Below are 23,331 nucleotides of genomic sequence, written 5' to 3'. Positions count from 1 at the left end.
TTAGAAGTCGGCTTCAAACGCACTCTTAGTACTAGTCGATGGAGGTGCTAGTTTATTTCGTATAAAAGTATACCAATTTTCAGATAAACAATTCAAACCTGTAAAGTACGTTCGCAATCGCGTGTGGACACTTATGACAACAAACCCGCCCTTGTAGGATTTTGCAGGCCTTTTTCTATCAGTTTAAGAGAATACTCTTTAAATTTCACTGCGCAGTTTTAAGCTTCTTTATAAGCTTCTCTTTCAGTTTAAGGTAAAAGTATTACAGTGGTACCCCGCCTTAAGGTTACCTCGTTAATACGTCACTCGTTATTACGGCCACCTTTTTTGTCCCGACGAAACGCTCGTACATTTTCTTATGAGAAAACCCCGTTAGTGCGGCCACCCCGTTAATACGCGTAACGGCCACATTCTGAAATCCCAACCTGTATAATCCTTTATAGTCTTTACCCTGTTTATACGTTCACTTAAAACAATTATGTTCTTCTTTCCATTGTCAGTATTGTTTGTGCTGTTTGAAGTTTCAGTTTTTAAAAAAGCTATATCTACATACCAATTTTTATTAAAGAAAAGTTGTTAGAAATAAAATTGCAATATATCCGTTGAAAGGTCACTCAATTTAGACCAGTCATGAAATTTGACCCTACTCCATTAATACGGCCACCCCTTAATACGGCCAAATTTTCACGGCCCGTTGGTGACCGTATTAACCGGTTTCCACTGTAGTTTTCCCGCAAAATGCGTCTGTTATTAAGGGGTTGTAAGTAGCAGATAAAACGATTGACTAGCTGTATAACATAAACCTCTTTATTTGACAAATGAATTACGAACAGATAATCACAATCATATATAACGAATCTACCGGATTGCGGTTAAGTACATCAACTAATCAAAGTATTCATTGTTAACCAAAACAGAAAACAGAGCGCGGTTTTTTCTCGGAGCTTTTCGATTCCCTCATTCGTTGCTGGAGCCAGCCGCGATTTAGAGAATCGAGTGGCTCAGGGAGAACTCTTTGGGGAGCAGGGATGGTGCAGTGGTGAGAGCGCTCACCTCGTCAGTCAGTCATGATCAGTCCGTCCGTCAGTCAGTCAGTCAGTCAAACAGACAGACAGACAGTCAGTCAGTCGGTCAGTCCGTCCGTCAGTCAGTCAGACAGACAATCAGACAGACAGACAGACTGCTAATCAGTCAATTAGTTAGTTAGTCTGTCAAACAACCGCAATCGGTTACACGTAACCTAGTACGCAGGCCTTGATCATTGATCATTTTGCTAATCATCACCACTCACTGCGCACATTAGAGCGGTTATCAATTGAGTGTTCAGTAAAAGTAATCAGACAATTGTTTTGGTTTTGGTTTTACTGTGGTTTGAGATTGGCTGAGTAGTCTAATTGTAAGTAATTGGTTTGGTTTTGGTTTTACGACACTCAATTGAAAACCGCTCGACCATATAATAACTAATCATTTCGCAAAAATAATAAATCTGCTATTTTTAAATCCATGGGACTTTTTTTATTGGCGACATAACCCTTTGAAATCATTTACAAAGTCTTCCTCTAGCATCCCGAGGGGTTTTAATATTACCCCAATAAACCATACTGGTAAGTAAAATTTCTTTCTTAGAGCCTTGGTAAAACTATGGTCAAATGTTTTTGAAAAAAATACTGCTACACTCATTGCTCAAGTAGAAAGCAATAGAGTATTTGCTACTGCAGTGCTTTCAGGTACTTTGCTTAAAATCTCTCTTCGTCAGTACTTTGCTCACTCCCACTCGCTTCCTTTTCCAATGAAGACCAACTAACGTAAGGAGCAAGAAGCTTTTAAAATTGCTGTCCTATAATCAACAAGTCTACTGGTTTATAGCTAGTAGCTACATATATTCTCATATTTGGATACAGCTTTAAATAATGAAGTAAAACTTACTAAGCTAAGCGCATACCTCAGTCAACTAAAGTACGTGTTGCGTGCCTACATCTCCTCAACGGCCCAGAACACATACAGGTCAATATTACAAGCAGTGTTGTCCACATTGACTATATTGAGCCACGCATATGTATCCACCTGCACGTTGTACTGGACTGAATACGTAAGAGTGCATCTGTATAAAGTTGTCTACTTTTTCAATTGTTTGCAAGGTAATTTCAACACGTCCTATCTATGTGCAAAATTGAGCGTAATGATTCAACCAATGGTCTTTGAACGACACAATGTCATTGTTTCTCCACTTGCAAAATTTTGACGTGTTTTCACTAACTGCCTCATTGCCCTCAGATGATGGGACCAGTTTTGCTCGGCACACTGAAAAGTTTGCTAGCAATGTTACGCAAATCGTTCAATTGTGGTATGTTTATTCCGATTTACAACGTTTGCCTGCAACATTTCTCGTATTTTTACACCATGTGTCCGGTATGTCCGGGACTTGTAACCAATTAAATATTACGACATTGCATTAGTTTTGCATCGGGGGGGGGGGGGAGGGGAGGGGATGGGGGTGGGGGGTGCTTCTCATACTCAAGCCTTGTCCATTCCTGTTCTGTCACACGGGGGTAATTTCCTTGGCCAATGAAAGTCTAGAGTCGGTAACTTAATTTTTCCAGTGACTACAACTTATCGTTTAGAGATTCTTGCGTGTGCTTGTGTCTCTATGTTGAGTAACTGCTGAAAAATTCTAGCTTAATCTCACATAATCTACATAGTTCCTAAACTGATATCCCATAGAACGAAAAGCGACATAACCATATCCTTAACTCTATGTCAATTTTTTTTTTAACAAAACTCGTGTTTCGAGCCTTATATTTACATTAAAGCTACGCAAGAAACTGTTTCGTTTCCCATCACCCAAGCAATCCTGTTATATGGGTGTAAATATAACATTGAATAGCTCTGATTGCATTTGCAACATCGCCAGGCTACTTAGCAGTGTTAGTAACCTGGCTATGCTAGGTTCAAGTTTTCTTTTAGCCAAACCACTGTCAGGAGAAAGAGGGCAATGTAAACGAATCGTTTTATCGGCGCGACCTATGATCCTTTCCTCAATTTCTGACAGTAAAATTATTATTTATGACATAAGCTTTCTAATGTAAAATATTTTCTCTTCTTTTCTTCATAACTCAATCCCACCAAATTGCTGCTCAAATTACGATGTCTCCAAAAGCCCAAAAGTAACTTCAACTCTCTTGTTTGACTACCTCCTGAAAATGGAAACAAACGTTTAATTTACCAGCACATAATAAGAAAATAACAAAGTGGCATTTTTTTATGAACAGTACAACGTGAGAAAACAGGAATTACAAGAAGGAGATCTAGAAGGAAATGCTTTCAACTGTAATGACGAACTACATGAAGCACCGCCTTGTAATTAATGGGAAGCATTTTTACCTGATAGTAATTAACTGATTTTCAGAAATCTGGACGAACTTCTTCGACGGCCCAAGCCATCGAGCGGCCATTTAATGTATCCTAAAAGAAAAAAAAATAGCATAGTTTAATCGCTATAATAACAGTTACCCGAACATTCAGTTCTAGTCGCGAAACTTGATTGCATATGTTGATCTCACGAACAATTTTCATTGCCTGGTTGACTTTACGAAACGTTTCCAAAGAATTTCTTAGTGCAGTCACCCAACCTCCTCCCCAGTCTCTTTCAGGCGTTCAAACACATTTTGGCGCGTGCTCCATCTTAGGTTTGAACGCCTGAAAGAAAGGGCTATGGAAAGAGTTTTGGTCTCTCCTACTCAAGACATCAGCGAAAATTATTGAATAATTACTTCATACTTAAACCTCCAAACCTGACAATCAAAATATTTGAAGAACCGTTATCAAGATATATATCAATAAGATTTAAACCTGGTGAAAACAACATCAAATTTGTACCCCTAGATTGTATACTGTATCATATTTCAAGCGCACTATCAGATATACGGAAGGAATATTAGAAGTTCACCTACATTGTCAGTCTTTAAGAGAAACATTCGCAAAGTTGACTGATAGTTATGGTAGTAATTGCCCTTTATATGCTTCTTAATGTCTTTTATGTACTTCTATATCATGATTATGTTATGCATTTTTATCTTATTTATCTTTCAATATTGTAAAAATCTTTGATTAGCTTATAGATCTTGTTATTTTAATCTTTTATGGTTTAGTGCCCCTATTTAGTGGTTTTGGTACTGCTATTTTAGTCTGACACTTAAATAAAGTTACCTATACTTACTTTACTTAACTACTTACTTATCAAGGATCAAGTGACTATAAAGAGCACATCAGCTTTCCAATAACCTTTTCGTTGTGTTGAAAACTTGAGGGTTTTTTTTCATTCAACTTCTGGAGTTCATCATTACTCTCGTTGTCAATGGCAAAATGATTTATTCTGTTTAAGAGTGATTTGGAAAGACAGAAACGGTGTTTACCTGTTGTTTGGAATTCCAAGATGAGCCATATTTGTATCGGCCGTTAGAGCTCATTCTGCAAAATATAATGAGAAATCATGATAAATCAATACGGTTTGAGTTCCACCAGCAAACGGACTATTTTTATTACCTTGGGTGAAGTTTATTTATACCTCCTACCCCTATCGTATATTTTTGGACGGAGTTGTACTGTGTTCCTGTGGGGACTGTTCTCGCTTTTGAAACGTAAGCTTACTGAATCAAACTCTCATGCGGAAAAAAATTACTTTTCATAAACTCTACTGTACTAGTACTACTACTCTAATCATCGCCGTGAGGCATCGCTTTTAGTGCCCGTTGAAATTTTCTGAAATTTGAAGTTTTTCGTTAATTATTATCACATATACTTACTTTTCATTTATGATTCTGGCGCCCTGACGAGCCCCATTAACGTACTGCACTGAGGAGATTCCACCATGATCACGTAGATTAAATTTCTCTCCATAACCAGTGCGAGCATTCAAACGGGGATCTGAAACAATTATCCTCGTCCCAGGAGCGTCATAAAACCCATAAATACTCGATGGATCAGCTATGAACGAGTCGTTCATCTGTGTTCCTCGTCGGCTCGGGTGAATTTTATCTTCGTAAGGTATAATGGTTGGAGTACTGGACATTTCGTTCGAGGTGTAGACACGAGTAACGCCTTGATAACCGGACTTTCCCGAACGGCGATCGAAGGAATCCGAGGGATCAGTGACGAAATACGACGTACCTTGGCCACCCAGCCGACCGGAAGTGGAAGACGTTATGTACCCTCGAGGAGCATGAGCACCCATCATTCCTCCACCCCCGGTAGTGGAGGAGACACCTCGATAATTCGAGCCACCTCCGTGGTAGGCATCAGATGTAAGCATCTCAGATGTACGCCTCATATTCTCTCCAACCTGTTTAAGGTTAAACCTTGGTTCCTGAGGTGGTACAGCGTGTACTGTGATGACCATTTTTCCTCCTTCGTCTCGAACCGAAGCTGCTTGGCTTGTTGTTCGGTGGCCTTCGTGGATCCTCTGAACTGTTTGCATCGGAAAAGCAGGGGATTGATTGCTGCGTCTTAGCACAATTTCATTGCTAGCAATCTTCAAAGAAACAAAAGTAACAAGAAACTAGGTATAAAAGAGAACCCTTTCTTCTGGGTTACCTCTCTTAAATTGTGCGATTCGCTCTTACTAAGCGAAAAGTTTCTCAAAGGGGGTAGAGTGGAGGGGCTTCATCTTGATTTAATAGGGAGAGGATGGTGTTGAGATAGAAGGCAAAAGACTTCCAACAGAAATAGGTGGGCTGAGGAGGGAGGGGGGGGGGGGGAAATCCGGGCTTCCTGAACGCTTCTCATAGATCCATCACCAAGGGGGGTAGAGTCTGGCGGATAACCTAATATGGGGCGAGATAACCTAATATGGAGCGAGATCTCCAACCCTATATTGTGTTTCTGATAGCTTATCAACGAGTTTTTACCGTTTGCTTTATTTTATAGTAGATGGAAATATGCAAGTAAACTTCTCTAGCTTTGTTCACAGCTAGCTATATCTTGTATTTAAAAGCTCTAGCATTATCTGTCATCTTTATTGCTAGATACGTCTAACTTTAGGGAGAGCGGAAGAATATCCATATTGAAAACGTTCTTACAATGTAGTGAGCTACTAATTAAGTAAAACTCAGGCAAAGGAAGAGTTTAGTCCATGGCAAGAAGGAAATCAATTCCTTGTTTAGTCTTTTCTTTATCATCATAACCAAAATACCTTTACACCGTCTTGCCGTTGCCTCAAAACAATCTCCCGCTGATTTCCCTGCGAACGATATCCATCAGCAGACTTCAACATCAAGTTCCCACTGTAGTACCGTGCACCTACGATATACCCTCTGCTACCAGCGGTCCTTCGCTTGCGTCTCATGCTTCCGCTTCTTTTCATCTCCCTGACAACGCGTAGCTTGTTGGCCTTGGCTTTGTTCTGTTCCTGTATCTTGACTGTGATTGGTATTCGCACGGTGCCGTCTTGCTCTTGTCCTTGGTAGTAGTTTGTGTAGTATACGCCATCTTCGTAATGATCTTGGTTGACTGGGATAGTGACAGTGCCGTCCGACTAAGAGAAAGTAAAATAAAATACCTTGCATTTAAAGGTGCTCAGTCACAGTATTTCGAGTTATTTTGGTCGGGTGCAGAATTACCTTAAAATTGAAGGACACCTAAAAATAGTAGTTTACTAAGATAGAAAAACACCAAAGAGATAATTTTAAACTATGAAGGAACAAGGATGGGTAAGGATGGAGAAGATTGACGCGGATTACAAACGACGAACTTTAAAAGTTTAGGCTAAACTTTTCAAGCTGCGAAAACTGTGACGCAGCTAACACTGTGACGCAGCTAATCACCCTTTGTACAGCAATAGTAAGTGACGCCACATGTGCATGCATTCAGGGCACGCGATTAGTTGCTAGCGCACCGTGTAATTTTCATTTATTTTATAGACAACAAACTGACTGTTTGCAAAAACAACGGTAAAAAGCAGAAATTGACGTCATCAATATCCTCACTTTTGAGGATATGAAAAATAATCCAATGGGGTTTCGGATGTAGTTTCGTACGAGTTGTACGAGTGGTGTATTTTCCAGTAAAACACTCGTGTCTTTATAAAAAAAGGATTTGTTGGCATATATAGATGGTCCTGTTCCATATGGGACACGGTCGTTGGTAGAGAGAAACGGCTTGTATAACCTTGCTACTAAGATCTTCCACAAAATCTTGGTTCTTCAGAGGTGTCAATGATTTCAGTTTTCACGTACGTTCTGCTTTACGATTAGTCTTAGAATTAAGGAATTTACACGTATCTGATTGGCCCATTGCTATGTTATAACATGTCCTAAGTAATACCGAATAGGCCATTTCCGAGTTACCTTTTGCCTCTGTTTCAAAACGAGTCCTCATGCAAAGCCTTTCATATGATGGAGTTTGATTTACATGAAAATGAACCTCTAGGTGAATATGAATTGTTTTGCACGAACACTCGTTTTGATACAGAGACAAAAGCCAACTCGGAAATGGCCTATTAGTTACCAGTCTGTTACAAGAGGTTACAAGCTTTAATAGACCCGGAACTAACCAATCATTCTACGAATTAATCAGGTGACATACCTCAACGATGCGGTTTTTCTGCTGTAGAATCCTCGCCCAAGCTCTTCTAAAATGATAAAAACATTAATTTAAATGTTAGAATTAATTCTGAGATATATAACAATTCCTAACACGAATTAAAAAAGACAAAACATAAAAAAGCAAAACAGAAACTGCATTACTTTCCAAGATAACTCATATTGACTCATAGGCACAAACAAATCTCGTTTTTTTTGTAAAACTATAAATGTATGAGTGAATAGGCCATTGCAGAGTTGTCTTTTGCCTCTGGGTCAAAACGAGTCTTCGTGGGAAACCATTCACACTAAAATTCTTTTGCACGCAAATCAAACTCATTTTCATATGAAAAGTTTTGCTCAAGGTCTTGTTTTGAAACAGAGACGCAAGGTAACTTGGAAATGGCCTATAAAGATGTTGTTGCAATCGTAACTGTTAACGTCTAATGCTCTTCTGTCACTCACTTTCCTCTAGACGTTAAGTCACCAACTTTAATTTTAACAACACCATTCTCGACCCTAACAGCATCCGCACCATAGACATCATCGACTTTGATCTTTCTAATGAAGGGATAAACACTCTCTTTAGTGTCTCTCAGCACTATGGCCTTCTCTTCTGGCGCGGCCTGGGCAATGATGCACTGGGGACGACTGCGTGTTTCCTGCCTTCCTCTAACTCTCACGTGAACATCCACGTGATCATCCCGTGAGCGCCGAGGATATCTTCTGAGAGATCTGCAAATTAATACAGAAAACGAGGTCACATCAAGAGGTGTCTTTCATAAATCAATGAAGGTTTTTTAGTAGTCATCTTTTTGTCTTGAAAACACGTTCTCCCCGAAGGAATAATTACAAATACCATTGCCATATTTTTTAATTGTTCTTTTTGGTCAAGTTCATAATTACTATGTCATGTGTTTCTCGGTATGCTCGTTGAAGGATGTATTGTTCTTGCATTACATCTTTCTGGAGAACTAGCTTCATTTTTTTTTGGAAATCTTCCAATATCATTCTTAGAAATGTGTACACGAAGAGAAAAATTTCTATTGGTATATGGTTCAACAAGTTTGATAGCAACGCCAATATATACATGCTAAAACAAAATAATACATCCTTAGCCTAAGAGCTACAGCCTCCATTGCGTGCCCTCCCTTGTGCTCGCCGAATGAAGTTCCAAGAGCGTTAAAAGAAGGAACCACGTCATCTACCTTCTCTCGTAAGATCCCCGACGAAGACTCCGTCGTCTAACAGGGCCCAGTTGGAACATTCTGTCTACGTCCTCGGCAGTATACGTATTCCATCGGCCCCAGTTCCCAAGCTCCAGTAAGCGGTCAACGTCCTCTGCTGTAAAAGCATTCCACCATCCTTGTGCGTCCTTCTTTGGTGAAGAGGTTTGCTGTTGATTGTCTATTTGGATTGTGGTAACTCCACTCTCTCTCCCTTGTCCTGTCCCCACCTTTATGTGCAAAGATGATTGACATATGATAAAGAATGTTTCAGCGTGGGTATTTTTTATTTCTCGTTGGCATCTTATAAAACAAAAACACTTTTTGTGCTGGCAGACATTCCTGTAAAGACTAATGCGTATTTAATAGGATCTTTGAAGAGTGTTCCCTTCCTCACAGATTAATGCATTTTGGTCATTAATTATTATTCTAATGTTTACCCAATTCATTACTTCTGTTGCATTGTTATACATTGAACCCACTATCTCTTTTATGATTGGCCGAAAGCGAACAGTGAATTTTCGAAATCAAGGCCTGTGACGTCATCATTTGTGTTGCTTGCCGTCAGTGAAGGAGCAAAAGCATGACTTCCATTTTTTTTCCGTTCAATGTACGATAAAACAATTATTAGATTCGGTTTTTTGTGATATCCAGAATGATCAAGGTCTCGGTAAGGGTTATCATCCTCAGCTTTTGGCTTCGGCTGGTAACCCCTACCTCGACCTTTATTATTCTGGATATCACAAAAACCTCATCCAGTAATTGTTTAAAATTTGCGTGAACATGAAATGTGTAAGCTGATTCTTATCTTAAGCAAGATATTTTCCTTAATTCGCACCCCAGTGTGGTCAGGTAACTTGCTTCGCCTTACATTTATAATAGATGCGTGATGCAATGCTAGTAGCTTAAATCGAGGATCTTTGCTCTTAGTTCAAATCGACTCTCATACTCGCAAGAGGAATTTAAGTCGTCTTATTTTCAGGCGAGTTCCGCTTTAACGAAAAGATAATTAAGTATTCCACAAGAAAAAGAACTATCAGTGTAAATTTGGGGTTGAAATGTGCTACTACCTCCTCAATTTGTTGGATGGGAACACCTCTTAATTCCTTGAGTCTGACAGGTCCGTCCACTATCTCTCTGACGGTTGAGTCTTGTCGTCTAATCATGTCTCCGCCAACGTGCTCTTGTAATTCAGGGGCAGTCATCGTTCCTGCGTCACACACTTGCTTCATGATTGTAGACGTTTCATGTGGTTTTCTCTCCTTGGGAAAGACTTCATCTGCAGACTCGCCAATTGCTGTTGTCTGAGCTGTTGGCCTTAAATCCTCTTCACGAATACTGCTAATCCGCCTTGCGGTGCTGGCTTGGCTTGTTTGTCTACTGATTTGTCGGCTCATCGATTCAGAAGTGACATCAACACTCTGATAAATAAGATGAAAAGTATAATGCATAAGCACAATATATCTCCTTTAGTGTTTTCCTTGATAAAGCAGCGCCATTGACAGCACGTTGATGTAGCTGCAGCAGTAATATTAGTAGTGGCAGTAGTGGAGGTAACGGTGGTGGTAGTGGCGAAACCTGTAGTAGAAAACTTTACCATGAAATTAAAAAACGAAGAGTGAAAATTAGGTGCCTAACACCCTTATCCCAATGAAAGTTTGGCAGCGTTCAAGCATATGCTCCTTGCATTAGTCGAAGTTCATGCTGTCTCTCTCCGCTCTAAGAATAAGGTTTAAGCGCAATTTTAACATTTGAAATGGCTATTCTTAAGGCCCAGTATGAGTTTTGAGCACAGCTTTAGGTAACGGTGGAAATACTAATATTAAATGAGTGGTGATAAGTTAATAAAGATGGTGAATTTTAAGCTCGGTAATGAAATGTGAAGGTGAATTGATCAACATCTTTCTTTGTCTCACGCTCGTGTCATGTTGATCAATTCACCTTCACATTTCATTACCGAGCTTAAAATTCACCATCTTTATTAACTTATCACTACTCACGATGAATTCGATAGTGTTGATCCTAGCAGTATGCAGGACACCTGTCATATACGAACTCAGTTAAATGACCTTACTCTCCATGAGTTCTCGTAGCTCAGTGGATAGAGCACCCGCCCGGTGTTCGGAAGGTCACGGGTTCGATTCCTGTCGGGGACTCAGAATTTTTCTTTGTCCCACGCTCGTGTCATGTTGATCAATTCACCTTCACATTAAATGAGATTTATGCAAAGTAATGTCACTCACCGATCTTTTCAGCAGTGGATCTCCACCATCAACCACTGAGCTTCTCTCTGATTTACGCTCTGACAGTTGATATCTTTTAATATTCACCGGATCCTTTATTTCCACATCCGGCTTTTTCTCTGAGTGTTCATCCACATACTTCTCGAGCTGCATTCGAGACCTTGAATCGTCTAGTGAATCTACTTTACTTTTGAGTTGTTCGACTTTCTTCCGGAGCTCGCTCAGTCGTGAAGGTTTGCTATCTTTGTATTCTGGTATCGGGGCAATGACCTCCCTGGGATAAGGAATTCTGGTTTCTTCTGATGCAACAACCTCTTCTCGGATACTTGTTCTTCTAGTTGAGGGCTCGGATCGTTCGGAGAAACCCCTTGAGGTGTCCCCTCTGATAGGCTGTCTGGAAACGTTGTCTTCAACAAGTTCTCGAGAAATGTCAGAATCTCTGATGGTTTTTTTAGTCACAAACTCGCGGCTCGAGTGAACCCTTTCTGAATGCACTTCTCTCTTATCCTTGTCTTTTGGTTTTGGTTCATCCCTTGATCCTCTAGTAGATGCAATGGGTTCCTCGCATGTTGGAGTAATAATTTCATATCCTGTATATGGCAAAGGTATAGCATCGTCTGGCCGCCTGCCAGGCTCTGGGACAGCTCCGTCTCGGCGTCTTGCAGACTCTTGTACTGCTTCATCTGGTTGACGTACCGGCTGTGGTATAGGTTCCGCAGATCGTCTGAATGGCTCTGGTACTGCCTCATCCGTTCGTCTCACAGATTCTGGTATTCTGGTAGACTGTGGGTAACCATCTTCTTTATCACCCTTTTGTCTAGAAAAGTAGGCAGACTGATCTTCTTCGGAGACACTGCCATGGAAAAATCCTCTCACAGAGCTTGGACCGCCTTCTGTATCCCTGGTGGATGATATGGACACGGTGGAATCTGCCCTGAACACCTTCTTACTTGCATAACCTTGAGTGGATTCAGCTCTTCTTTCCCAGCTTGTTCGGTTGGGATCATCCCACATTTTTCTTGGAAAGGTCAAAGAATCGTTCCTTTCCAAAAGTCTACTCTCGTCTGTTCTTGGCCACGATGAAGACTCGTCATCCCGTGCTCTCGAGAAGAATGTTGGTGGGGCTTCCTCACTTGGTCTTCTCGGAAACGAAGCGCCCTGGTCTCTCGCGGTACGAGAGTGTTCTCTTGAAGATTCTGGAAACACTTCATCTCTGATATTCCTGTCGGCGCACGTGAGTTCATCGAGAGGAACGGGCTTGTCCTCCATTCTCAAGGCGCCATTCGTACGTGTTGTGAAAACTCCATGGTCTTCATCAGCTTTACCGTACCTCTGCGTTTCTTCGCTCCTTAGTTCATCTTTAAACACATCTCCATCCTTTTTGGAAAGGTGATATCGCTGAATCGTTGTTCTGGCGAGTCCACTTTGCCGAACATTTCCCCTTTCTTCCATCTTCCTGTCTGGAATAATTATTTCAGTGGTAGCAGGGGCCTTTCTTGGAAAATTTCGTGTTTCAGCTTTAAGCTTGGCAATGTCTTCTTTAAGCTTGTCTTGGATGGAAGGCTCTCGACGCCTCCATCTGGAGGAAACGTCTTCTGACTCTGTCCTTGAAGAATATGGTGGGATGTAAGGTTTGCCATGATCTCGTGTCAGTGTTTCAGCTTTAAGTTTAGCAATGTCTTCTTTTAGCTTGTCCTGAATGGTGGGCTCTCTGCTAAATGAGTAAAGCTTGACATCATCCTTCTTCGCCTTCCGCGATTCAGCTTCAGCCTTGAGCTTAGCTATGCCCTCTCTGAGCTTGACATGGGATGACGGTTCCGTTTCTCTCGTGATGGAGGGCCCTCTGCTAAATGAATAAAGCTTGACGTCACCTTTCTTGGTCACACGTGATTCTGTTTCAGCCTTGAGTTTAGCTATATCTTCTCTCAGCTTGTCATGAGATGATGGTCTTCTAATATCTCTCGTGTTTGTCACATCTCGACCAAACGTGTCTCCACGCTCAAAGTTTCCTTGGCGTGAAAGATAACGAGACCTGTAACTTGGATACTTCTCGTTCTCTTTATCCCGGGACCTCAGCTCCTCCGAAGACCTGCTTCCTAGCCTTAAAAGAGAAGCACGGCTGTCAGGATCTTCTCTGCTTTTAAAATCCATACTGCCGCCATGTCGATCCAGTGATCCGGTCCGACTATCTTGTCTTGAAAAGTCCTTATCTTCGGATCTTGAAGTTGCAACATTAGATAACGATCTGGAATAAGATAGGAGTTCCTTCCTTCCTGGTAATTCTCGGTAGATCCCCAGTCGACTTCGTTCCTTGCCGTCAAGGTGTTCGGAAGAACGGGAACGTGTGCTTAGCTTTCCTGGAAATTCCTCTGAATAAGTACTTCTGGTCTGTCGACCCAGCCTCTCCGCAGCAACCTCAAATTTCTTGAGTGGATCGGCGACCTCACCACTTCCAGTTCTTTTATTTCCCCTATAACCGAGGTCATAGGTTGTTCTTACTGAAGATCTTGTCTTCGGAAGTTGGTCGGCAGTAGAATCTTTCTCGCTGTATGACAAATATGCCTTTGAAGTAGGGTCGGAAGGATCACTAGAGTCGTCTTCGGAAAGCTTTTTTGAGAGCCTTTCTCTTTCCAGTGAATTAGAAGCTTGCTTTCTTTCCAAAGCCCTCCGCAGAATATTTACATCGTCCAAAGTAATCTTTCTCGAATCATCCGTTGCCCGTTCAGAAGCTGTTTCTGTGTCCTTTATCGTTACATTCCTCTCCAAAGATCCTTCACGCATAAGGTTACCATGCGAGTCGGTCTTATCATAAGACCTCAAGCTTTCTCCTCCAGTTGCATGAACACCAGAAAACGGTGCTCTTTGACTTGAAGCACGTGTGGAATCTGTATTTTCTTTGCTCGTCTTGGTTCTATGGTCAGCATTTTTCCCATCCCTTCCTGACCCAATACTTGATTGATAAAAAGAAGATATCCCGCTTTCTTTGTTGAGATCTTCGTCTTTAGCGTAAGAGGAATAGAATGAACTTATGGGAGCGTTGGTTTCATTTTCGTTCGCGTCATATGAAACACTTGAAGAAAACCTGGATGGACCTGTGTCTAAAATTCCCTGTAAATCTCTCGTCCTACCCGACTTGCTGTCTTCTCTTGTTCTGTAGGAAGACCTGGATCGTCTGTCGATAACACTTCTTGTTATAACAGACTTAGTCACATTCTCAGACACCCGCTTAGAATCTTCCTTCGTGAGGTAGTTTTCTCTGTCGATCTTGCTCTCTTTAGGCGCGGAGAACATGTTTGATGTATATGTGGGTCTTCCAGAATCACGAGTGGTGGAGAAGTTGCCATACCCACTTGAGTCTCGTGGGTCGAAAGAATAGTGCTTTTTTGACGACATTTTTCAGTAACGCATCTGCTTTAGCATATTTGACTGTCTGAGAAAATATTCAAAATTCGTGTTACCTGGGAATGTCCTGTAAGAAAGAGACCAAATCAGCAGATTGCATTGTGAGATTGAGATCCGTGACCCCTTGGGTTTTTTTATGTTTTTTTAGTAACCTTTATTGGTTCTCTAAAAACTGAAATGAGCCGACAATGGTCACAATAAGGTGTCCTTTTTCTTGGGAAAACAATTTACAAGATCTGTTTCCATGTCAACCATTTTTGGTGGAATTCTTTAGCTTATTATGTGAGTGGTTGACCTGTTTACAGGAGCTGTACTGACATGAGTTTAAGGTAACACTCTCAGAAGAACAAATAAGTGTAAGCATGTTTGGAGAAAATGTTACCTAATCAGGCTTTCTGTTGATAGCTGCTGAAATAAATTCAAAACGGAAATTAAATATCCATCCCAATATAATTCGGCAATATTAAGAGGCTTAAAATACTTGATTGAAAATTCCGTGGAATTCGCCAAAGGCGCCATATGAATGGTTGGTAAGCAACCAGCTTTGATTTAAAAAGTTTTACAGAACTTTTTTACCTCGGAAGAGCCAACATCTTTCCAGTTGAGGAAGTTTTAGGCGTTTTGGCCTTGCTGGAGGAAAGTTAACCCTCCTGCATTAAGATTATGCTAATCTGTGCACATTAACCTTCCAAATGGTGGAACAATACCATACAATAGCATTAACTTTATACAAAAGAAAAACGTTATGTGAACCTCTCCGTCAGTATTTCGTATTCACGTATAAGAAGATATGATTCAAAGCTAAGGATCAAATGGTTTTTCATAAAGTGTCGGAGTTTTCTCCTTTTTTTTTTTTTTTGGTTTCTCAGCAACAACTCCAACCAGACGAGACAAAAGCAACTGAATGTTTTGTTGCTCAATATCTGTCAATGACTCAAATGTTTCGTACGACGAATGTTCTGGAATTCTGTCCTCAACACGATTTTAGCTTTTTCCAACAACAATAGTTGAAACTTAAAATTAAATAATTAAACGTTACAGAGCTACAATGAAGTTTGCCAGAACATTTTATGAACACCGATAAAGCTATCGTCTTGCTTTTTTACTGCGATCATTTTTGACATTTACATCGCGAAACGATTTTTTTTGTCAGTTTAAACATTTTTATGAATAGATTAGCAAATTCACATCAGCTCAACAAGTGTCGTGTGAAAAAATTCGGAAAACTGTCCAAGCTGCCGAATATTTTTTTCGAATGACTGATCGATACTGAACAGTTATTGAAGAAACCCGTGTGTTTTTGTCCCTAGTGAATTGGAAAAAGAAACTGTTAGGCGTTTAATTAGTTAAAAAGTAAAAAAAAAAAAAAAAAATGAGTATTTTAACGTGGTTTCATTTGATGCGGAATTAATTTGAAAATGTTAATTTTATTCAAAAGTATACTTGCAAGTGTCATTTTCGGAATTTGACATATTGTTTCTTCGCGTACTCTGCAATCGGCTGATGGATTTAAGACATCGGGGTAAAGTCTGGTCAATTCTATAACTATAGAAAATTCACTTTTTAGCGTAAAATTGTATTAGAAGTTTGCAAATCATTTATTTAAAGTATTGCCGTCTATGAGTCCCTTTACTAACACCCCAAAGTTGAATGACGATTCCCGAACTAGAGAACGTGAGAGCACTTTACCCAAAATAACTGTTGTTTACATATCCCTCGCACACGAATCATATTTTGTATTGGCATGGTTGTAGCCCCCTTAATTCCTCAACAGTTCATCACTTAGCTGAGAATCTTTTAATGTAATATAAAGAACAAAAAAGAGGTTCCTTTATAATGAAGCAATTACCTGGCGATCAATCTGTGGCTAATTGAAACACATTGTTCTGATGAAGTACGTGGTCTCACGGAAATACTTGACGATAATTAATTAATGAATGGATGAAGAATTTTCTAAAAGTGTATGTGAGTTAAAAGGATAACTAAATTTTCTGTAAATTAGATTTTATTCATTACAGAATCCGAACAGTTGAGTCCATGATCCTGTAGTTTAAACGCAACCAGATAGATTAAAAGAGTTCTGTATTAGACGATTTAAGCTCGGTTCTTCAACAGAAAGAGGATTTCGTCTTGCCAAGAACGTAGTTAGGAAAAAACCAAATTTACCTCTAATTCATTTAACTACAGTTTCCGAAAACTGTTACGATATAATTAAACGCGCAAATTGTTCCTTATTTTTCTTCACCAAGAGGCGACTTAGCTGGTCTTGTTTTTAGTAAACGTCTCAAGTAACTTCGGCAAGGTAAAGCAGGGATGTTTTGTAACCTTTATGGTCGTCGTAACGAATTGAAATATGTATCAGTTCTTGTTTTGTCCAGTCAAAAGCACAATTTGCTCTAAACGGAATTTCAACCTAGCAGCCATACAATAACAAGCTTTCCTCTACTAGAAACGTAGTACGTTTCTGATGGTATTACTGTAAATTTAAGCGAAAAAAAAAAAGATTGGAACTTTTTTAGTTACAAAGGAACTGTCGATTTACCTTAGTTTGTGGGTCGACGACCAACTGGAAACTCGAAACCGCAACAGGGCAAAACGTCCTGTACTCGTCGAAGACACCTCGGCTCAGCAACAAACCTGTGTGGTGTTGTCGTCTGAAACCTTGCATGCTACATCCACTGAGCTGTATTCAATATTGTAATATCAGGAGGGTACCTAGTCTTTCCACATCATTGAATCTTTTAAAGATTCCTTATAGGTGGGTCATTTCATAATCAAAACAGAACTCAGTATAGCATATTGGCCGATGCATGCTAAATTTCACAAAAATTTGTGGTTCACTGTAACATCAAACGAGAGCTAATTAAAACGATTTTGAGGTGCTCTTGATCAATTACTAAGTTTCAAGAAAGTTAAGGTTGGTTTTACAGTGAGAAATGTTCTGCACTTCTAGCTTTTAGCAAAGGACCTCAAATATAGATATTGGTATCTGTGTAGCACACCAAGCGAACTTACAATAGGTAAAACTAAAATATTTCAGTCAGAAAGGTAACTACTTACATTAAATTTCTAAATTGCAGTAATCCAAGTTACAGAACCAATGGACTTTGACGAAATAATTCAGAGTGAATTATTGCAAAAATTAGGAAACAAAAGCACGTTTGAAAATTGAATTTATGTGAGTCGGCTGTATTGGCCTTCAAAAAAAATTTGGTGAATTCACCCATGTCATGCACGTTAATTAATAATTAACGTAATATTATAAACTAGAAAAATCGACTTGATTGCGAACCGGACGTTTTGCGTAGAGTTCCGGGATTGTGGTAACCCAGATGGTTCTGGGAATTCATCAGAAAGTACGCGGTTTCTCCGTTATTTGCATTTCCGTGCAAACTTCAGTGGCACGAAATAGTGTTTGTATGGTAATCCTTTTGTATTTCAAAAAAAATTTCCGCATGTCACGATCTTAGGCCCCGTCCACAAAAAGCCGGAAGAATTTGAAAACGCAGCTTTATTTCTACGGTTAAGCATACTGTACACAGTAATCCCGTCACGAAAATGGAGCTTTTCCAAAAGCTCTTCAAACCGGAGGAATTTGAAAACACTGGCGCCTTTGCGTTTTCGTATGGACGGAAAACGTTTTGAAAACGGCGCTTTTTGCAAACGATGACGTCACGATAATCACGTGATCTCCCTGTCCGAGTTTTCCTTAATCACAAAGCCAAAATGACCGGTGATTGTTGCGTTTTTAAATTCGTTCAGCGTAGTGTGGACAGGGCATTATATATTTTACCACTGATATTAGAGATTTATGAAGACTTTCTTGGAAAAGTGAAGCAGTAGGCCCATTTCGGTGTTTTGAACAAATCAATAAAGAGTACATAAAAAGCTGTATTCCTAAACATTTAACTCGTGTCCATTCCAGTGTATCTAGTCGACAAAAGCCAAGATTCTAGGACGAGTTAGCTCAAACACTCCGTCAAATTTCTTTTTAGAGTCTTTCAGAATTTTTCGAATTCCAATTTCACGGTAATTTATGTGACACCAAAATCTAATACAAACATTTTAAATAGCTGTTTTATAATTTCACCGTTTTTGAGGTGTCTGAATAAAACACGCACTTCCATATCGCATTTTGCCTTCCGACTGTTGTATGGGCCGCTGTTTTCCCGCCTTTTTTTGGTTCAGCTAGGCCTTTCGCGATGGTTAAAGACATTAGAGCCCAGTTTTCCATCAGGTTGGTGCATCTCTGGTTTCAGTAGCAATTGGCGACTAGAAGTATTAGTATTCTGCTCCCCCTTGGATGGAATACCAGTCCATCGTAGGGTTTTATACCAATCATGATCATATTCGCCCGACCCTTTCCAATATACTTAGGTGGAAAAAGACGTTGTTTAATAGTGTTTTACCCAATGACCCAAGTCACCGACCTCGGTAGAACATAAAACACCTCTAGCAAGAAATATCTCTCTGAGTCAAACTGGGCTCTATTTTTCCTCTGTTTCTTTTTAACACATTTACAGTCTAATTTGATTTTAGCAGCAATGCAACAACACTAGATCACGTTTATCGATTATAAACAGACATCAGCTTCAATATTACGCAACAGAAGACCATAATTTTTTTTTTGTCCCGCTTTCGTTTATCAACAATGGGACGGCAGTTAAGTGAAAAATGGTCGCTTCCTTCAATTCAACGCTGGGGCTAATGTCGCAGGATAGTTAACGAATAAGATCTCTCATGTTAGCGATATATCTGTATGCTAAATAAAAGCTGATTAATTTTTGAGTTTACCTATGTTACTGTTTAATGAATGCAAAGATAATTGAGTTTACAAGAGACCTGCCACACTATCATCTCATGCCAAAAGAGCTAAAACGCTTTTTTTTCTTTGTTTAAACAATATACTACACAACAATACCGGAAAATATGATACTCTACACAGAAAGCATAAAAATTCAATGTACTAACCGGGACGCCGATTAAATTTAGGAGCTCAAGGGAGAGTGTTTAGATGTTTTACACTAGGCGCCTATTTGTGACGAGGCGCTTATATATTTTATTTGTTTTATCTTATCTGGCCTAACTATAAACCGTAAACTTCCTTGAAACTTCTACAAGTGTAGTTAAATTTACTGTAAATATAAAAAACTGGCAAATCTCAGCTTAAAAGTAAACTTTACTCGTTACACTAAACATTAAACTTGGAAAACGGGATTGTTTGTAACTTCTTTCTAAACCAATGCTTAAAAGTTAATATTTCATTCTTAACTTACTTATTTGTTATTGTAAGAGCATCCTGTCTTAACGATATTTGAATGAAAACCCTTCTCAAGGTGATATCCACGAATTGTCCAATCACTGTCTATTGTTATTGGGGCATTACACATTGTATAAATATTTAAAATCGCCTTATTAATTGACACGTTTTTCAACTAAAGCGAGTTAGAAGTAGTTCTAATACTGACTTTAAACACTTCCAGTTCACTGACTTCAAATGGGGATCCACCCGCGAAATAAGTGTTCCTATTAACGTTTTCAGGACATGTAAAGCCAAAACCTAGGTCAAGAAACGAACCGTACGTCGGATACCACACTATAAGGTCGTGACATTCTGAGTCTCCAAAGGCTGGTCCCAGTCCACTCCGGCACTGTATAGCTGCACCTGGTTTTGGAGTTAACTTCATCGGTTCATTTCCAGAAGGATTTACCAGTGTGAACAGGAAGGCTTGACGGTCTGGTATAGCTTTGATAGAACTTGCTAAGTAGAGAAAATAACATAAAAGTAGTAAAACTATATCACCAAAGCTCTTACGAGGGAAAATCATAAAACTACTATAATAAACCAAGAGAGGCAGAAGGGTAAGAGAGATAATCTCCCATATAAGGTGTTTTCCCAGGGTAATCTCCCCTCAAGCTATTTCTAAGTCACTCCCTGTTTCGGAAATCCCTGGAAGGTCTAGAAACAACCAAGCCGTGACGCAGAGTTTGCTCTCATGGATAGCCCCAATGGCTCCACCACACATTTTCATATATCCTCCACGAAAAAATCCACACAACGCGCGTAATAACATTATCCACCGGAGAACTGGGTACCATCTCCAAATGTAACTCAAGAGGAATTAGCTAAGGAATAAGGCCTTCATTTTGGGGATAACGTTATAATCCTTCGACTCTCTTACAAAAAACAAACAAACAAACAAAGACGTAGTTGATGGTCGCGTGAAAAGGTCATAATAAGAGGTAGACGACATTCTCCACTTTAAAAGCTCTGACACTAATAAGAAAATTTTCGCAAAAGCCCACTAGGATAGAGCTCTTGACCAGGTTGCAAACTGGATGAATCATAATAATGAAATAACGTATTGTGTAGTTTTACACGCCTTCGTATTTTTCTTGTCGTTGTTGTTGTTGTTGCTGTAAGATTTTTTCATTTAAGTATATCATTTGAATTATCTTTCTCTACCGAGATAACTTTATTAATCTGTTTTGTGGTTCGCCTTCGCCGCAAAAATGCCGTACAGAATCTGCTGTGAGATAAAGTGGTGCTTGAAAGAAGCTCCAAACGAGGAGTTCGAAGATTTTGGCCTTTAAAGATATTATAAAAAAGAAAGTCAAATTCATTTTTTTTCTTCGGTCAAACAATGGTTGCTAAACCGTTTCCTTTGATCATTACTCACTTTCAAAGTATCTGTTTGTGATCTACTGAAGCAATGGTTTTTCTCCGTAGAATTGCAATCAAGGTGCGAATGAAAATTATCATTATGGAATATAGATTATGATCAATTGCATACTTCCAGGTGATTCCCATGATTTTGAGGTGTAACCACCAAAGATGTATTCTCCACTTTTTATCAGAACAAGAGTAGGACCTTTGTTATCACAGCAGCGATGAAAGTCAGCAGGCGTGTTACCATCAGTTGAAGCTCGGTACAACAGAGAACATGTCGCATTAGGAGGCAACCATGACTTAAGAGCTGACTGGTGGGTTTCATTCTTTACTATCAAACAAAAGCCCAGAAAACCAGGAGACGTCGGTGTTTTGTCTTCCAGTTGCTCAATAACACCTTGAACTTGATAAAACTTGGCTTCCTTAAGCAGTTCTTCTCGGACTGTTTCGTCCTTCGGGCAAAGAAGCTCACCGTCGCGGAGGAAATTCAAAATGTACCTCCAAACAAAACAATAACAACAAGACAGGAATTTTAGCCCAAAGCTTTCACTGTAGCAAGTCACTTTGTAATTAAGGTACTTTTTGGGGTGGGGAGGGGATGGCCAGTTATCTCCCCGACGGTGGTTTCTGGGGAAGGGTCGGTTAAGTTCAAGTTTAACATGTAATTATGATGATAAGTTTTTTGGCTGCATGCGTAGTGGAGGACAGGGAAGGAGGTGGAGAGCTGAAAAAGACTTAGTTGATGCCATTTCTGATTAACAGCTATCATAATATCGTCTCTTTGCTTTAAATTATCACGGAAGAACCCCGTTTTGGAGAAACAAAATATGTATAATTATAAAAAGTTTGTGAATACTATGGCAAACTCTCTGGACAGATACTTCATTGTAATTTCTACTTTGTGGCATTGCTAGTATTTCTGGTGAATAGTGGGGGCATTCCCGTTTGCAGCCGCAAGGTACCACTCAACCCCCCTCTCCCCCCCGCCCATTGAAAAATCCTGGATCCGCTCCAGAAAGTGATGCAATTTCTGATTGATAGTTACCTTTGTTTTGGACTGTCACGGAACAACCGTTACGCATCTTTCCCGTTGCGTGACGGCCTAGCATTACTTTTGACAAATTTATTCATATTTAAGCTGAGTTCATCAAGCTATTTTTGCTTAACCACTACAGACTGCAGCCCAGATCTCCTTATGGCCAAAGCACCGTTAGAAAGGACAAAGGGTAAATGATAAATGCTAGCTTGTTATTCGATGGTTTAAAGCGTTGTGTGTTATTATGAAAACTACTAATAGTTGATTTAGTACTGGCTTACCGGAAGAGTTTGCCATCGCGGTCGATAAAATATGCTCCATCTCGCTCATTCGCTTTTAACTCGAACCTTCCAGAAAACATCGCACACAGCATGGAATCCGGATCCTTTCTCAGAGTGTCCAGTGTTGTTTCATAAATCTTGCCGCCAACATTCAACTTGATCGTGTTAGCGAAGTGTACTTCATTCAATGTTTTTGTGATTTCTTCGATGGCTGACTTTTCTTGTCTTGCATTGTTGAGGTCTTGCTTGAGTAAGTCGCGAGCTTCTACCATAAGCTTCTGTGCGTCGGATAATTTGGCACTGGCCAACTCAAACAAACTCAGCTCCTCTTCTTGTTTAGTAGCCATACCCGTGAATCAGCGATTTAAAAACAGTCTGGACGTTGTGACAGTGTACAGTGAAACTGAATGAGCCTCGATCCAACTAACCAGCGGCCAGCTTTTTCGAACCCATCGTGGAGCTAATATTTTCACTACCCAGTAGATCTCTAACTAAAACCATTCGATCACAGCACCCAAAGGCCTTTAGTTGACGTGAAGTATTCCATAACGAAACACGTGAATATCACTTCCGGTTAGAATTTAACTTCTCATTGAAATTCCCTTTGTTATAATCTGTTTTAGGTCTGTAATCAAACCCCTTATATTCAATTTTAGGTTTCAATGCCTTCAAATGAAAGTAAGAGGACGAATAAAATACGATCTTACCTGTTATAGATCGACTCTTACTGTCTCTCGAGGCGGCCATTTTGGATTCTAAATACACAGTCATCTGGTGAGTATGACCCATCTGGTGCGAGGTCTGAAATCGAAAATCTGAAGGGTACGGTCTCGGACGGCCAGGAGATTCAATGAAATTCTTCAGAAAAGCGAAAACATTAAACACTGTTAGACCAGTCC

The 23,331-nt window shown here is 39.8% G+C and overlaps 2 protein-coding genes across 2 annotated transcripts; both read right to left on the bottom strand.

The window, feature by feature from the left end:
* Positions 1–789: 789 nt before the first annotated feature.
* Positions 790–17,124, bottom strand: LOC110048023 (uncharacterized). The gene is made up of 11 exons (XM_089286415.1): positions 16,988–17,124; positions 11,044–14,512; positions 9,871–10,221; positions 8,783–9,030; positions 8,040–8,309; positions 7,579–7,624; positions 6,188–6,529; positions 4,803–5,527; positions 4,413–4,467; positions 3,382–3,462; positions 790–3,194 (listed from the first exon to the last, which is right to left on the bottom strand). Exons 2-10 carry the CDS (start codon positions 14,434–14,436, stop codon positions 3,403–3,405), a joined length of 5,490 nt encoding a protein of 1,829 aa, XP_089142541.1. The 5' UTR covers positions 14,437–14,512; positions 16,988–17,124; the 3' UTR covers positions 790–3,194; positions 3,382–3,402.
* Positions 17,125–19,226: 2,102 nt separating this feature from the next.
* Positions 19,227–22,876, bottom strand: LOC149113766 (uncharacterized). The gene is made up of 3 exons (XM_089286413.1): positions 22,433–22,876; positions 21,240–21,613; positions 19,227–20,206 (listed from the first exon to the last, which is right to left on the bottom strand). The coding sequence occupies exons 1-3, from the start codon at positions 22,777–22,779 to the stop codon at positions 19,881–19,883; spliced, it is 1,047 nt and encodes a 348-aa protein (XP_089142539.1). The 5' UTR covers positions 22,780–22,876; the 3' UTR covers positions 19,227–19,880.
* Between the last annotated feature and the right edge of the window lie 455 nt (positions 22,877–23,331).

This window comes from Orbicella faveolata, unplaced genomic scaffold (assembly GCF_042242905.1).
Source record: "Orbicella faveolata isolate gen_17 unplaced genomic scaffold, um_ofav_v1 contig_14, whole genome shotgun sequence".
Taxonomy (NCBI): Eukaryota; Metazoa; Cnidaria; class Anthozoa; order Scleractinia; family Merulinidae; genus Orbicella; species Orbicella faveolata.
This window is presented reverse-complemented; position numbering and strand designations above follow the sequence as displayed.